The following is a 13,933-nucleotide window of genomic DNA, read 5'->3' as shown; positions in this document are numbered from 1 at the left end:
AAACTCTGTGTGACCCTGCTTAGCCTTATCAACACTTAAGATGCAGACAGTCATCCTCGCCTTCATCTTATTCTCAAACTAACTGGGGCAGCAAGTGTATTAAGAATACCCCGTGAATGAAAGTTCAGGTTGACTCCTTAATAGGTGATTTGTGGGCATTAGTAGCCATTTGAGTCATCAGAGCACCTTTTTAGCAAAACCCCCAAACTCACCTCCAGCTCACTCTTTGTTACCGTCTCTGGATTACAAATGTTTAAAAGATCAACTTCAAGCAGGAACAGTAGAAAATCAACAGTGTTGCAACAAATAAATATATTATTATTATTATTATTATTATTATTATTATTATTATTATTATTATTATTATTATTATTATTATTATTATTATTATTATTATAGGTATCTGCTGAGCTGAGATACATTAAATGGTGTATTACATTATACTATAATATATGTTGTGGCATCAGTTTCAAAGGCAATCTGTTCACTGGCAAATAGATAAAAACTGATTAACTAACACGTTGTTTATTAGATTACATCACCTGTTATCCTCTGATGACATCAGACTCTTACTAATGACTGAAGTTACCATCCAAAGAGTTGTGACGTTAATCAAATCAGGAAAATCCCAGAAAGCTACAGCTGATCTTTTCTTTATTATTCATTTTGGGGGGCTTCAGTACAAAGCGGGCTGTGCTTTCTCACGAGTCATGGCTCACCTTTGAAGTTGAGCACTTGCTATCCATTTTGAGTGACTCTCACATTTGGTTCTTTGATGCCTCTAGGTAGTGTGGGAATTAGCTTTTAACTGAGGCAAGCCTCTCTTTTGGAATCAGCTTACATTGTCAGTGGATCGCTGACAGCTCGGTTACTTGTATGCAGTGGGATTGTTTTTGTGGTTCCTTTTTTTTTTAGCAATGAGTGGGTGTTTAAGTGATGCTCCACTCTTTAGCAACAATAAGATACATTTCCTGATCTCAGCAATTTAAACTCACACAATTCACACGTATGTTTCAACACATCAGCAGTTAACTTAGAGGATATTTTGGCGATTCAGGGACAGTTTAAACACTCAGGGAGTGGGTCTTTAATGGATACATGCCTAGTGATGGGCACATTAGCTGTTAGGGGAATCAAAACCTTCAAACATCACATTTTGTTCATTTCACTTAAAGATTGCAGCACATTTATGTGCAGTATTCATTTTACAACAGTGAACTGAAACTGAAACTGATTACAAAGTTCGAAAAGACATTAACAAAAGGCCTGGCCATTTATTTAGTTTGTCGCTTCTCCTGCATTGACGCAGTTTGTGCATGCAGGTTTAGGTTCCACGCTCGTCGTCTCGGCTGAATGGTGTGTGAGTCGTCTTGATCTTACACTAGTGTAAATTCCATTTAGGCTTCAATACTGACTGCATGTACTGTAGGTCTAAAGATCCAATTTGTAGTTCATTTATTGTATTTGAAATGTTTCATCTGTTATTGTTTACTTGGAATGTGATTTTATTTAAGATAAATTGTGACTTTGGTGTTGATATTTGGTCTATCCATAACCAAACTCTTATTCTGTAGACCGTATGAGCAGCAACAACCTAAGATACACACTCTAAACATAACGTTGTTTGGGTTCTGTGGGCTGCTTTTCGTGCTCTCTTAGTAACACACATGTTCTCGTCCTTTGATGTCACTGCTGTCATGTCTTTCCATGTATTACTAATCATTACTAATCGCATTACTAACTAATCGCAGGTATGTCTTTGTTGTTGTCTTTTTCTTTTGCTGTGCCGCTGCAGTCTCCAACCAAGTGGTACATGAAGCTGGTGCCCGTAAGTCAACTAATCAGTGCTGTGCTCTTTCATCTATGTATCCATGGCGACCGTCTCTGTTTTGATTGCCATCATTTTATCACGTGTGCACAAACACAGCTTTTCTCTCTCTTCCCCTGTTTTGATTATCAAAATATCCTGTGATTTACAGTACAGCAAAGATATAAGGAAACTAATTGGGGAACATTTTACACTTTTTGCCATTAAGATAAAGCAGTAAAGTGTGATTTAGATCATATATACATTCTCCCTTATTACTGCAATTTAGTGTAAGTGTATGTTTATTGAAATCTGTGTTATACAGACATTAGGAATATGTGTATATGGACTCAGATTCTCTAACATGCTTCCTTGTATTTGCTAATATGAAGGTCCTTGTCGGTGGAACTAGAGGTCCCAAGGGATTAGCATTAGAATTTAATTTCAGAGCGGGGATGTCTGGGAGCATTTGGCATGAAATTGTTTCAGAATCCCTGCACCAACTCTCACTTTAGACCCCTCTTGTTACATTGTCTCTGTTCACCTCAAACATTGTGTGTGTGTGTGTGTGTGTGTGTGTGTGTGTGTGTGTGTGTGTGTGTGTGTGTGTGTGTGTGTGTGTGTGTGTGTGTGTGTTGGAACATCTCATGTTCATGCCATTAGGCTACAAATCACAGTTACTGTGTTTTTAATTTAGTGTGCTGTTTGTAAATACTCCATTTTTAGTTAGTTGAATTGAAAACACTCAACACGGAGGGAATTATTCTCTGGTATTAAACGATAAGGGCTGACAAAGATCACAACGTCTCGTAAAAATGATGAGTGAGTCAGCTGTCTTTGTGAAGAAACAATATTTACCATAGTGAGGTTTGTTCCCTCTCAGTGGGCTCACTATGTTTCCACTCAACAATTGTAAATTTGTACTACTACTCGCTGTAACGCTCCAGAATCATTCAATTACCGCATTACCTTCATACATGAGTAAATCTAATGAAGCCTCGATGTGTTCTAAAGTGTTGCAACTTTAAAGAGACAATAAAGTCCCAGCTGTTGTGATGGTCGCACCATTGTACATGACTAATTGTGCAGCTGTAATTAATGATTGAATACATAAACAACATGTCCAATAGGTACTGTAGATGTAGGCAGGTTCATGTTGCACAGTGCTCTTTGGTTTATAGGTTTGTGTTTTATGTTCTGCAGGCTCGCTACAGGAAGGAGCAGGCCTCGACCCAGCTGGTTCCCTGGATCCCCCCAGTGGACAATCTGCTGAAAGACAGCACGGACGGCTCTCCCCTGTGCGCTCTGTTGCACTTCTACTGCCCTCAGCTGCTATCATTGGACGGTAAGGAGCTTACAGTCGGTGTGGGCTAAAGTCAGAGTTGGGACAGGACATCCTGCAACGTAGCACAAAGTGTAATTTATCTGCAGTTTAATACCTCTGTTGACCAAAACAAGTACAAATAAAAATACTGAATGTTTCCAACTTTAAAATCTTTCTGCCCGTTAAAACTGAATTAGGTCTGTTAGGACACATTTCAACTACATGCTGAAAAGAATCATTTCCAAAACAAATAGCTGAGCTCTGAACGCAGTGATTCTCTCTTTATTTTTTTGATTCATTGTTTGTTTTTATTCCTCACAAATTTTCAGAGAGGGAAAAAAAAATCAGTGTTTTTGGGATACATTTATGCCCTGCCCCCGTGAATGGTTAATTCCAGTAGATCAAAGATAAATCACAAACAAAAGATGCAACATAATCACATCACGTTGCTAATCAAGTGTGTTGATAATGGGCACACACACGTTTGTTTCGGTACATATCCACACACACAAGCATTCAATTGAACTGAAAACATCACAGGGGACAAAAGACCAACCACTCAACACTGTTTACTCTTTTTAAACGTTTTAAAACACTTAGCTCCACCCACAGGTTAATGACATGCAACCCGCTGTCCTGATTGGTCAGTCACAAACCATTGTGCTATTACACCTCAGCAGTTCCTTACTTAAGAAAAATCCTCAACATTGTATTCAAACAAAAACCATCAGTACACTGAAAACCACCAAGGTGTGTGTGTGTGTGTGTTATAAGCAGAGCGTTACACTGACACATGATGGCTCCCTCTGCCCTCCTAGATGTTTGTCTGAAGGAGAACATGACGCTGGCTGATCGGCTGTACAACCTGCAGCTCATACAGGACTTCTGCAAAGACAACCTGAACAGCTGCTGCCACTTCTGCCTGGAGGACATGCTCTACGCCTCCTCCACCATCAAGGTACGGCTCATACCTGGCTGCATTCAACTCCAAGGTTTCAAAAAAGGTTCTCCAAAAAATATATATATATATTCACTCTGTGTGTTTGGTATCGAGGTCATCTGCTGCTGATGGGAGATTATTGATAGTGATTTCTTGTTATACAAATGATCAATAAGAATATATATATAGGTCACCTGAGATCAACCAAAAGTCTGGTAACAAATTCCCAAAGGCGGCAATATTAGTTTCTGTTTTTAATATATATGACACAATGCTGGTTTACTGTCCCAACTGAAAGCAGGAAGAGAGTGCTGTTCTTATAAATAATACACAGCCTTTTTCTATTTCTACTCTTCCATGTAGTTTCAGCTTCACGTTGACAAACAACAACCAACAGTGGCCCTCGGTCGGGGCCACTGTTGGTTGTTAAACTGCTCTTATTCTTGTCTTTATCCTCCTTCTTGCTCCAAACCAGTATTGTATAGGATTTATGGGAAACAAGGGTTTGAGAAACAGATGCTAGATTTATACATAGTGGCTAATATTATATTTATGTAAAAGATCTGTGTTGGCTCCAAAAATATCATTCTAGTTGTGTTCACAAATGTATTTTTGTCGGAAGAAAACCTTTTCATTAAATAGCCGCAACACCCACAACGTCTCAAAACGGCGCCTCTCGCCACACAAAAGGCCCAATTTGTCTGGTGGTTTGGAGTAACTTTCCCTCTGTGCTGTGTGTTTGTGTTTGTGTCCCCGATGTGTCCATCTCCGTGTGTTTTGCCTGAGAGCTGCATAAGCTGATGTGTCTGGATGACTTTGACTCTGCCTCAGCATGTCCTCTGATGGAGAACTGTTGTTCTCAGCAGAGACTGAACACAGGTTACTGGAAGGACAAACATCAGTAGACTTTCTAAACTGACCTAAACATCAGCGTTTCAACTTTAAACTTAGAAACATGCTGTTTAGGGTTGGGTTAGGGTTAGGGTTAGGGTTTTACACACACTAGATTAAATATATCAGTCGCCTGAGTTGATTTGATGACATGGACATTCTGGACACTAATAAAAGACGTTTGTGATACTAATGGAAATACTCTTTTAATATATAAATGGGATTATTTTTTGTTTTTGTACCTGAAGCTAAAAGAAATAAGAGAAAAAGTAGAATAATTTCCCTTCATCCTGTTATGAAACAGACCTGGAGTACTGGAGCCGAGACGTGAAAATAGAGCAATGCAGGTACTCGGTAGCAGCAATATTGATATTTTGACCAATATTATAGAAATGTGCTGTATATAAAACATTATAAATCAGGGAGCACTGTTAATGGTTAACATGGCTGCACGCATCGACTAAATACACGGCATCAAAAAAGAAAGAATTGAGTCGTGTGAACCAGCCACCAGCAATATTTTGCTTACACTGATTTCATGAGGGATGAAGAGAATAAATCCCAGCAGGGCAGAGCGTTTGCCCGAGAGCAGCAGTGCAGCCAGAACTGCTCACAGTACCAGTTAGATTCAGTAACCTTGACCCAGTTTCCAGGCAGTTACATCCTCAGTATCTGTACACCGTGGCCCGTCATACTAATGGAGACCTTATTTTAGAGAGTGAGCCGAGACATTAGTGGGGAGCGGAAGGGAAGGGAGAGAGGCGTTGATGTGGAAGAAAATGGAAACAGGAGCGAAGAGACGAGAAGGAGTGATAACACTTACACCATGAGAGAGTCTGAAACTGTTAGAGAGGAGGTGGAAGAGACTTTTACACAAACACACCAGTCTGTGTGGCATCTCCGTGCCAGATTCCGTGCGAGATAACTTAAGAATGTGTTACCTTCCCTCTCAACGTACCACAAGACCTTTGGTGAAAGTCTACATAAAACGGGGGTGAAAACAGGATTACACATTATATTCACTCTGTCTCTGTAAGAGACGATAGACGAGCCTTCGGCACCCAACCCCCCAAAGCCTTAGAAAACACACATGACTTAGGGCCTCTCTTTGCTAATGGACACCACGCTAGTAAATCACACCTACCCACTCCCATTTTACTGGCTCTTCATTTAATTAATTCACAGCACATCTAAATTGCCATCTGTGGATCTAAAACAGGAGAAATTAAATTCACCAGCTTTGGGCTTTTGCCAGTGTTTGCTTCTTCTTCTTTTCCAGGAGAGGTTTGCAGCAGCAGACGTGCTGAAGTCGCCCTGAGGATAGCAATTAACACACTAACTGTAATTCATAAGCAGACTCTTACGTTTGTGGATCATCTACAGACTGACTATTAGACATCCAAAAGTGGCACGCTGTAATACAAACCAACTAATTAAAACATTCAAGTGATGTGTGACATTCAAGTAATGATTTCTAAAGTCATAATATCCTCTTATCAAGTTTTGCAGTTGATGTTCTTAACGTATGTCTCATATCAGTGTGTGGCCACATTTAGAAATGTGTACATGGAAGTCCACTCTTCTTTAGATATTCTTACATATCTGGTATTTCCGGTAAATCCAGAAAGTAGGGTTTTTCTAAATTGACTGTCTGTCTGGCTGCACGACTCAGATCTTTTAATTAACCCTCTGGCCCAATGATTGTTGACATTAATGCCCTGTGAACGCTCAGTGTGTGTCCAAGCATTAGTGTCTTGCAGAGCTGGATATGTAATGTGTACGCTGTTTATGTGCATTTGAATGCATGCAAACCCTATGGGTTGACAGTGCATTTAAATGTTACACCGTTCATGTGTGCATGTATAGCACACGGGCTGTTTGTGTCCATCCCTATACAGTGGATTATCTCCCTCCCCCCCACCTCTCTCAACCCCGAGCTCTCTTCTAGTAATCACCAATCAGGTTCCTGTTCATCCTGAGAGTGACACACTCTGACACTCAAATCTCCAAACAAGACAGACTTGGCAACCCGGCAGATTTGGCAGCGGTAGTAGTGCCAGTCAACAGGGAGATAGGCGTAGTGGTGGTGCGGTGGTTGGTCGTTTGGGGATCTGTGTGTGTGTGTGTGTCTGCTGACTGGTGGTATTAAGCGAAAGCACTCACACCTGGTGTGTCAGTAGCAGTCAGAGGGGCAGACGGGAAGAAAGAAGTCAGGTTGAGCTTTCTCCACCAATTACGGCTGAGCGGACGATAGGAGGTCTTTGTCTCTCTATTTCTTTCTTTCTTTCTTTTTTTTGTCTTTCTTCTTCTGTTCGTCTTACCCCATTGAGGAATACTTCACATGCTGAGCACACCTAAAGGTAACCTGCACTATGGCATTTGACTAGCTGTTCGTAATTCTAGAGTTATTAATAGTTAAGAGTTAAGCTATAAGAAGGGCAAATGTAACTCAAAATATAGGTAGAAAAAAGATGCAAATCTTTAATTGACTGATTGATGAGAAACTCAAGCTGTAGTAAGCAACTCTTCAGTTTGCACGTAAAGATAATTGCATATTTTTCTGCTTTACTTAAATCACTTTGGAAACCATGTGCACTACAGCTTCTCACCTAGATTATTTTCACATGTTTGCCGCTCTGCTTTCTAGCATGTGAGAAAACGAAAAGGAGTCCAAAAAAATCTGCTAAAGTGCTGCAGTAACACGCAAGGGAAACCATAGCTGCTGGTGTTAATTGCCCTTGCCCCTCCTGGCGTGCTTTTGTGCTGCAGTTGAGGGGCTTAAGGGGAGCATGTATGATGTGTGTGTGTTTGCTGGTGTGGTAGAGTGAAATGTTGCTGATGAAGTGAATCAGGTATCTTTAGAGCTGAGCCATGCAGCATGTCTTTGTCTGGGGACCACAGACTGAGGGCGGGGAGGGGGGCGTGTTTCCTCAAGGTCGCCCCCTGCTTTACTGCACTCGTTTTGCATATTGTGTGCATCTGGGAGTGAGTGCCCCCATGTTCACTGCAAAACACCCAGTTTGGTACAATAATTGATTAAATATAGATTTCTGAAAGAGGTGAAAGTGGAAAATCTGCCCGAGCTGGATTCAGTTCACGGTACAAAATAACTTGTTTTTGATTAGAAGAATTTGACTTATTCTTCGCTTTGTTTCAAGATGATGACACTCATTTCAAATGTGTAGCAAACATGTTTATTTCACTAATGATAGCACAAATCTAGACTCATTATAAATGTAGTCTTTTGACTGAATATGAAACCAAATGAATTTTTCTACAGTGTTGAAAATGAGGCCAACTAAAGAATCAGGTTGAACCATGTGGTGCTTTTTGAGTTATTATGTGTCTGTTAAAGGCTACATATTCTCCCTCTGCTATACAGTTCAACTATAGTAGAATGGTTTTTTCGTAGTCCACACAGTTTTCCTTTGTTACAAGGAAATGACTTTGTAAGATGAATATTTTTGGCAGTGCAGTGTCCTCAAGCAGTTTGACCTCCCACTGTACGTTGACCTGATTCAGACATGGACACGGCCAGACACAGCACCTCCAACATTTCTTACCTCATCCAATTCAGGTTGACTGGTGGATTACATGCTGGTGTTTGAGAACAGAAAATAAATAGCTGACCTCTATTTTATAAATTAGGTTAATGCCTTAATCACTCCTCTGTGCTACCACAGGTACTGTTGACATTATTACTTAAGTGGAAGATTGGTTTATCTGGCATGTGAAAAGCCATGATGTTGGTCACATTACCTTAGCTAACATAAACTCTTATAGTGTGAGAAGTCTTTATAAGTCCGGAAAGCCATTTTCTTTATTAAACTTTTTTGTCTTGCTGAAAAGTATGATAAATATAGATCCCTCGTAAATTGCTCCACTGTAGGTTGAACTATGAAGCACATTTCCCTTAAGAGGACACTGTGAAATCGAGCAAGATTGGTGAATTATTTAAATACAGGAATGTACAAGTAATACTCATCAACTCAGGTTGTTAGTAAGTGTTAACAGAGACACCTGCTGGATGAAAATGCAGTTGTATGGCTGGTGTATTGTGGAGAAAGTGACAACAGGACACATACAGAATGTGTTCACTTTAGCACACATTGTGCTGTATGTTATGTTGTTGATTTTAGTCTTGTTTGAATTTCTTCACAGAATAACTACCTGGTGTTCATGGCAGAGCTGTTTCAGTGGTTTGAGGTGGTCAAGCCGTCTTTTGTGAAACCAAGAATGCTGGACAACGAAGCCAAAGGCAAGTCTTAAATTCTGACCTTAAGATAACATTTATAGTAGCAATAGCAACTGTGGTGCCATGTGTAGAAAGAGGTAGTGGTAAATGTGTGAAGTAACGGTAGAGGTACCTGCAGGTGTATTTTATCTGAAACATACACAAAGCAGTATTAAGAGGGAAAACAGTATTGCTTTTATAATATAATATTCACAATTACATTGTTCTGAAAACAAATTGTGATCATTCTTCTCTGTTGTGTCACCTCAGAGTCACCCTCGTCCTTGTTGAAAAATATCCCAGCCATCCCCATCTCCAAGGCAACCAAGAGGAGCTTCATGGAAAGACCCCCAAGTCCTGAAAGACCCAGGTATGCTATTCCAAATTATTAGTAATAAATGTGAAACATGTGTCCATTCGAGTCGACCTGCGTGTTGTTTAAGCCGGTTTGTGGGCAGATAGCAGGTGTGCTATGCTATGGGAAATAAGATCAGCCTATACAGCAAAACCCGTATCAGGACAAACTAAAGCTAAAACATGTCGGTTATTTTCTCTCTCCCATTATCTAGTTTGCCCCTACGACCCCAGCCTCGAAACTCAGGTGAATTTTATTTATATGCTTTTTCTCATTTATTATTTACAAAATATGATTACTTTTCGGAAAAAAAACATCTTCTGTTTTGGTTCTTACTTTGCTTGCTTGTGTCATCCAGGAGAGATCAAGAGGTCAACCTCTATGTCCTTTGTCGATGGCAACCTCGGCACTTGGCCCAAAGAAAAAAGGTTAGTAATATTACTGTCCTGTTTATGTGCTGCTCATAATTTAAGAAAAGCTTATTGTGATGTTGCCAGACCAGACTGTTTCCTCAAACAACCTTTGAGAATTTCTAAATAGAATTACAAAAAGTATCTAAAGATTAAAAATGTTTTGTTTTTCCCTTGAGGTCTGGGCCTTATGGAGTGTCTTTTGACATCCCATTTGACAAAGAGGACTCTGCTTCCGCCGGTCTTTCCTCCATGCGTGGCATGGTCAGGTCCATCAGCACTGATGATGGTTCTGGTTTCAAGGTCCACCACCTGCCCCGGGGAATGAAGCGTAATCTGTCCTTCCAGCCAGTGAATGGTCAGAGTGTTGGCATTGATGAGGAGGGCTGCCCAGACAGCCTTGCTGGTATGGAGCCTACCAGGAGAGCGTACCCCAACGGTCATGGAAGTGTCATGGCAACAACTCCCTCCATAGAGGAAGCCCTTCAGATTATCCACAGCCCAAATAGGCCCCCAGCGGAGGGGGTCAACAGCGGTTTCTTCCTGCACACTCCACACGGGGCTGGTGTTGGTGTCTTGGAGCCAGTGTCAGAGTTGGACTCCAAAGGGCCTCTGAGTAACACTGACACCACCGAGGTGGACACTGGCATCCATATCCGAACAGAAGACATGCTGGATGAGGATTCCTCTCTGAAAGACTGCTCTGTAAACATGGACCTGGATATGGACACGCCAAGCCCCTGCCCGAGCAGCCAGAGCAAGTCCCCCTCAGGATTTAGGATGACCAGCTTTTCTGACCAGAAGAAGAAGAAGCATACTCCGTCATTGCCAGACTCAGGGAGGTGCAGTAGCAGCTCCCTCAAGACCACTCCTGAGGGCTCTGAATTTGGCCTCCCGTTGTCTGTCTCCTGGGCCCCGACCCCTGAGCACAGCCCCATCCATCAACCAACCACACCGTCCCTCACTGTTCATGCATCGCCCATACCTTTACAACTTCCAGCCAATGACCCCGCTCAGGTCATGGCTACGGAGATGGTACAGCTGAGGATGAGGCTGGAAGAGAAACGTAAAGCCATCGAAGCACAGAAGAAGAAAGTTGAGGCTGCTTTTACAAGGCATCGGCAAAAGATGGGCCACTCTGCGTTTCTCAATGTGGTAAAGAGAAAAGGAGACGGGGCTGCCAGTGGGGAGGAAGGAGGGAAAATTGAGGGAGAAGTCAAGGCAGCGAGCACAAGTCCCACCTTCAAATTTGGAAGGAGCAAGGCAGACACACCCGATGGGGCTGAGCAAAGCAGCACAGCCTCCTGTTGGACAAAGTCACCTGGTGCAGGAGAGGAAGGTGGTCAAAGCCCTGCTCAGCTAACCGAGGTAGATCTCACTGAGTATACGCGTTCTATTGATAAACTCAACCATTCATTAGCCTTCCTTCAGACTGAGATGCAGCGACTGGCTCAGCAGCAGGAAGTGATCATGGCCATGAGGGAGAAACAACATCAGCAGGCGTGGGTAATTCCTCCTCCATATACAAACCCATCGCCACAAAAACACAGTCGAGCCGTTACTCGATCCTCAGGACCCTCTTCTCCTGCCGACTCCCCCCTTTCTACCCACCGCTCTCCAACCAGCATCAAACGCAAATCTGCCTCCTTCCACTCACGCAATCCTCGCACCGCTCGACCCAACGAGCTAAAGCTTGCCCCTTACAATCGAGTCCTAAATGCCCCACAATCTGTCGACAGCATCCCCAGGCTACGGCGATTTTCTCCATGCCAGCCCTTGGCATATTCCATGGTTTACATGGGCGAGAAACCAGCAACCGCCAATCGAGAGACGGTGGCCTCAGACGGAGATAACAACAAGGAGACAGAGTCACTCCTTTCCCCAGAGAGGGAGATCGGCAGTATATGTGTAGCCCACTCACCTCCCAGTTCCCCCAACCTGCAGAACAAAATAGAACAAACAGAAGCAGATTCAGTTCAGAAGTCAGTTGCAGATCTGAAGCCTACCATAGAGTCATCATTTCCTGAGGTTCTCGCGCACCCTGTGGTAGAGACCGTCACGGTGGCACCTACAGAGATTCCTGCCCAGCCAGAAGCCTCAGGGCAGGTCAAGAGCAACTTAATTGAGGTTCCTCTGTCAGTCGTGAAGCCACTGGAGGATCTGGCACTTGATGATGGTCTGGAGATGCAGCAGGGTGACGTGGAAGGCCCGGATCATGATCAGAGGATAGCTCGTGGTTTCTTCTTCAAGGTAGGCTGTTGGTTCAAATAGCTGTCCACAATGTCTGTCACCAATAGAAATGATAAAAAATAATTAAAAAGCATAACATGCAGAGTCTGGGTTGCAACCATGCAGTGCCACTGGAAGCCTTAAAATGCAGTGGTGCAGTTCTGGGGGAAAAAAGGCAATTACATTTTAACCTGAGGCAGCCATATTTGTATGTTTTATCAGGAAACACTTTTGTTTCTGATGAATGGTTCAGGAAACGCCTCATCTTCCCATTTATGGGTTGTAAGATGGCTCTCTAGCTGCAGTCTGTGCTTCGATGTAGGTCATAAAACTGGGCCTGTTGTGAATAATTCAGGCACAGCTGTGGAAATATGGGGTTGAAGAAGGGTTGAATAGATGTTGGATGTGAGGGATGAGCAAAGAATCTTCACATGAAATAAAACTGATGAAACCAATTTGTACTGCATTTATCAGACTGATAGGTTGGAAACAACAATTAAGTGTCTACCAGAACAAAATCATCTTTGTTTACTGTCTCATTAACAGTTTAAATTATCTCATTCATTATATCAGGTTAGACGAAGAAAAAGATTGAAGTAGTTAACACAATAATCTGCGTCTCAATCGTAGAATAGTCAGTTTTGCTTAATGAGCAGCAGCTACAAAACACTATGAAACATTTTCACTCTGCGTAACACGCTTTACCCCAAACAGTGTGAGGTGACCGACTTTGTTTCCTACATGACTCAGGCGGATGGAACGACAGAGGAGAACATGGCTCAGAAGAGGGCTGCACTGTTGGAGAAAAGGATGAGGAGGGAGAAGGAGAGCCAGCAGAAGAAGATGCAGCAGGAGGCGGAGTTGGAGCAGAAGAAGGAGGAAGCTCGGTATGTCGACACAGTCCAAAGTCCAAACATATTTTCAGAATAGGAGCACAGTATTGTATATATATTGTAAATATATATATATATAATGCCCAAAATCAGAATTATCGGACACTTATTCTAAAAGTCACTTTCTCAGTTTATGCAGTTCTGTGTCCATGTTTTTTTGTTGTTTTAAATCTTGAAACATATAAAATAGATTACTCCACACGCCAAATGTTTTCATGTATTTAAAAAATACAAAAAGTACAATTCATAACTTAGTTCACATTTTATTCATTTATTTTTGCAGCATATAATCACATATATTGAACAGAAAACTCTTAACAGTATTCCTCTACTCTGACTCCTCCCATCCCGTTCTGTCTGTTCAGACTGAAAGCAGAAGAGGAGCGCGTCCGGAAGGAGGAAGACAAGTCCAGGAGGGAGTTCATCAAACAGGAATATCTCCGGAGGAAGCAGCTAAAACTGATGGCGGACATGGATACTGTCATTAAACCACGACCAGCCGGCGGGGCCAAGCAGAGACGGGGGCGCCCAAAGTCCATCCATCGCGAAAGCATGGACTCCCCCAAAACCCCTGTCAGAGCTGCCACAGGTAACCATGGAGACGACCCCCACTCAGCGAGGTCGAGGTCATCCCATCTGTCGAATCTGTGTCCCGCTGCCACTTTGCTTTGTGCCACTTGAGAATGTCTTCATTACATTTTATCATACAACTCAAACAAATTATTCTTGTTTTACATAATAAGATTGAAAAAATATGTATCTAATTTAAGCTTTCCACTGGGTTAATTGTAATATTTTTTAATATTATTGGCAGTGTTTTTGTATTGTATCTAATGTCTAACAAGCCCAG

The 13,933-nt window shown here is 42.1% G+C and overlaps 1 protein-coding gene across 4 annotated transcripts in view; it reads left to right on the top strand.

Annotated features, from left to right (window-relative positions):
• camsap2a (calmodulin regulated spectrin-associated protein family, member 2a) overlaps positions 1-13,933 on the top strand; it is a 46,874-nt gene that overhangs the window by 27,233 nt on the left and 5,708 nt on the right. For 2 of the 4 annotated variants that reach the window (XM_029429075.1, XM_029429074.1), the window contains exons 5-14: positions 1,796-1,828; positions 3,011-3,152; positions 3,950-4,089; positions 9,124-9,220; positions 9,467-9,566; positions 9,766-9,797; positions 9,910-9,979; positions 10,141-12,211; positions 12,941-13,077; positions 13,449-13,672. In XM_029429075.1, the coding sequence (XP_029284935.1) occupies positions 1,796-1,828; positions 3,011-3,152; positions 3,950-4,089; positions 9,124-9,220; positions 9,467-9,566; positions 9,766-9,797; positions 9,910-9,979; positions 10,141-12,211; positions 12,941-13,077; positions 13,449-13,672 (3,046 nt within the window). The remainder of the gene's footprint in view (positions 1-1,795; positions 1,829-3,010; positions 3,153-3,949; positions 4,090-9,123; positions 9,221-9,466; positions 9,567-9,765; positions 9,798-9,909; positions 9,980-10,140; positions 12,212-12,940; positions 13,078-13,448; positions 13,673-13,933) is intronic. The other 2 variants (XM_029429077.1, XM_029429076.1) reach the window with 1 other exon arrangement.

The sequence above is a fragment of the Cottoperca gobio genome, chromosome 4, assembly GCF_900634415.1.
Source record: "Cottoperca gobio chromosome 4, fCotGob3.1, whole genome shotgun sequence".
NCBI lineage: Eukaryota > Metazoa > Chordata > Actinopteri > Perciformes > Bovichtidae > Cottoperca > Cottoperca gobio.
Note: the sequence above shows the minus strand (reverse complement) of the source record. Positions and strands in the feature narration are given on the sequence as shown.